Here is a 2,218-nt window from a genome sequence, read left to right on the forward strand (position 1 = left end):
TCAAGGTGGTGTAGCACTGTTAGTTGTTGAAACCCAACCATTGGTTACTCAACGGAAGAACATATCACCTCCAAATTCAACATGACAGCAAAGAGATCCTGGGAACTAAACAATGGTGGTGCTTATACTTGCAAAGCTGCAGGATGAACAAAATAATGAATGCCTGAGTATTTATATACTCATTACTGAACTACTCCTGTAAAGGAACTAAACAGGTAGTTAATGAGGACTAGACACAACACCATTTTACTTCTTGAGGAAGCTACAGAATGCAATAAACACAAAAATCTAACAAAGAAACAAAGTAAAGAGTTAAACTGAATCCCGAATCGTCCTAGTGGTGAGAGATATTTCGCAGAGCATCCATCAACATGTACACAAGCAGCTAAGTTGGTGCTACCTGTAGGAAGTCCTCGCCAGCAGAGAGATTGATTAAGTCAACATCAACCCAGCCTCACGCATGCAAAGCTTTGATGGCTTACAGCCAGTGGAAGTCGCCGTCTTGCTGGCCCTGCTGACGTCGGAGCATGGACGGCGGCGAGGAGTGGTGGTGGAACTCGTGAGATCCACTGCGTTGTGCCACGTCGGCACATTAGTTTCAAGTGTGACAAACACTTGATGTTTGTGCCTTGATGAAAATTTTGCTTCAGGAAAAAAAATCTTTGGAGTTTTAAAGCAGTAGTGCTACTTACATTTGTGGGCTTCTCCTCCATGGCGTTTGTGGTGATCCAGCTTCTTCCCTTCCTGTTTAACATTTTCTCCCAGCCACACCCACCCCTTCCACAAGCTTGTGTTTGATAATGATACATGAACTCCAGATTCCTGAACAAAAAATACAGTATAAGCAAAGAGAAGCATAATAAATTGGTCATGACTAGTTTTGAATGAGAAAATGGTATGGTTTGCATAGATTCTATTCCACACAAATACAATTGAGAACAGCAAAAACAAAAGACGTGAGAAAACCAAATTCCAGTGCCCTTTGGTCCATCTAGAAAATGAACGGATGTACATGACAGTCGAGCTAAACAGAATTCTGCATCTGACCCTCTTAGTTCATGCAGCTGGCATGCATATGAATTAATTTGTCCTATATATCTAGGGATACTTACAGAGAAATTACAGGGGATTCAAAAATCCGAAAAGCTAGATGGATGGCAAGAAACCACTACAATTGCGGTGTTTGTTATCTTTTTTTCAGAAGAGAATGAGATGACATGAAACTTATAACATGGAGAATGTATCGAAAGAAGCCGCATATATACACTCTCAATGGGGTTTAAAACTGTAGAATTCAATAGCCGCTCACACTCGTCCTTAACCTTGTCCACAGCACACAAGGCAATCCACCGTAGAGGTTACCGAGCATCTCGAGCCGTTGCGTCTCGCCTCACTCGTTCCTATTATGAGCCTGTTACAGGCACCTCATGGCTGCTGCTGCTGCAATGGAATGCGGCGGTCAGTCAGGGGAACATCAGTTGATGCTTTGCTTGAAACATCACGAACACAAATCTGAAAATTCAGGTCTGGAAAAGGATGAAGGGTATTGTATCATTTTGGCAAGCAGGTTGTGTTGTCAGGCAAGAAGGGATGCAGAATTCTGAACTGATAAATGCTCTGTTTTCTTCAGGCAGTGTTTCTTCCAGATTCAGTATACAAGGATTCAGTAAAGATGGATACACGGACGGAATTAGCAATACAGTAGCAAGAATTCTCAGCATGGCTTGTGTAAATTCAGCAAACGAAACCATACGTGCAGGACCATCCAAGAACTGGCACAGATGAATGACAATTACGTAGTAGAACAAATCTGAATTATTGGCATGGAAGGAGGACTCTGCACCGCTCTGCAGAGCTCATCACGCCATCTTACTCCTACTACTAGAAGGTAAAACCTTGATTTCACACCGAATTGAACTAAGCTAAACACACGCGTGAGAAGAGAATCTGTAGGACGCCGAGCAGGCGCGATAATCCAATTGATGGAGCCTGTGCTAGGTAATCGACCCCGTGCCGAACCGAGCCGCGACCCAGGCCACAGTGCCACACCCACCCCTGCCACAATCCCATTAACAATAATGGATCAATGAAGATGCGTAAGATTGGACTGCGCACAGAAAGCTTCAGGTTTCAACTGTCTAAATCATACATTACACAAAGGGAAATCATCAAGCAGATGCCAAGGGAATCCATCCACCGCCCCATCTAATTCTCATGA

The 2,218-nt window shown here is 43.5% G+C and overlaps 1 protein-coding gene across 1 annotated transcript; it reads right to left on the reverse strand.

Annotated features, from left to right (window-relative positions):
* Positions 1 to 403: 403 nt before the first annotated feature.
* On the reverse strand, positions 404 to 1,370 carry LOC119343092. Its single transcript, XM_037614271.1, has 3 exons — positions 1,310 to 1,370; positions 693 to 822; positions 404 to 569 (listed from the first exon to the last, which is right to left on the reverse strand). The coding sequence occupies exons 1-3, from the start codon at positions 1,367 to 1,369 to the stop codon at positions 433 to 435; spliced, it is 327 nt and encodes a 108-aa protein (XP_037470168.1). The 5' UTR covers position 1,370; the 3' UTR covers positions 404 to 432.
* Positions 1,371 to 2,218: the final 848 nt, after the last annotated feature.

This window comes from Triticum dicoccoides, unplaced genomic scaffold (genome assembly GCF_002162155.2).
Source record: "Triticum dicoccoides isolate Atlit2015 ecotype Zavitan unplaced genomic scaffold, WEW_v2.0 scaffold115298, whole genome shotgun sequence".
Classification (NCBI taxonomy): Eukaryota; Viridiplantae; Streptophyta; class Magnoliopsida; order Poales; family Poaceae; genus Triticum; species Triticum dicoccoides.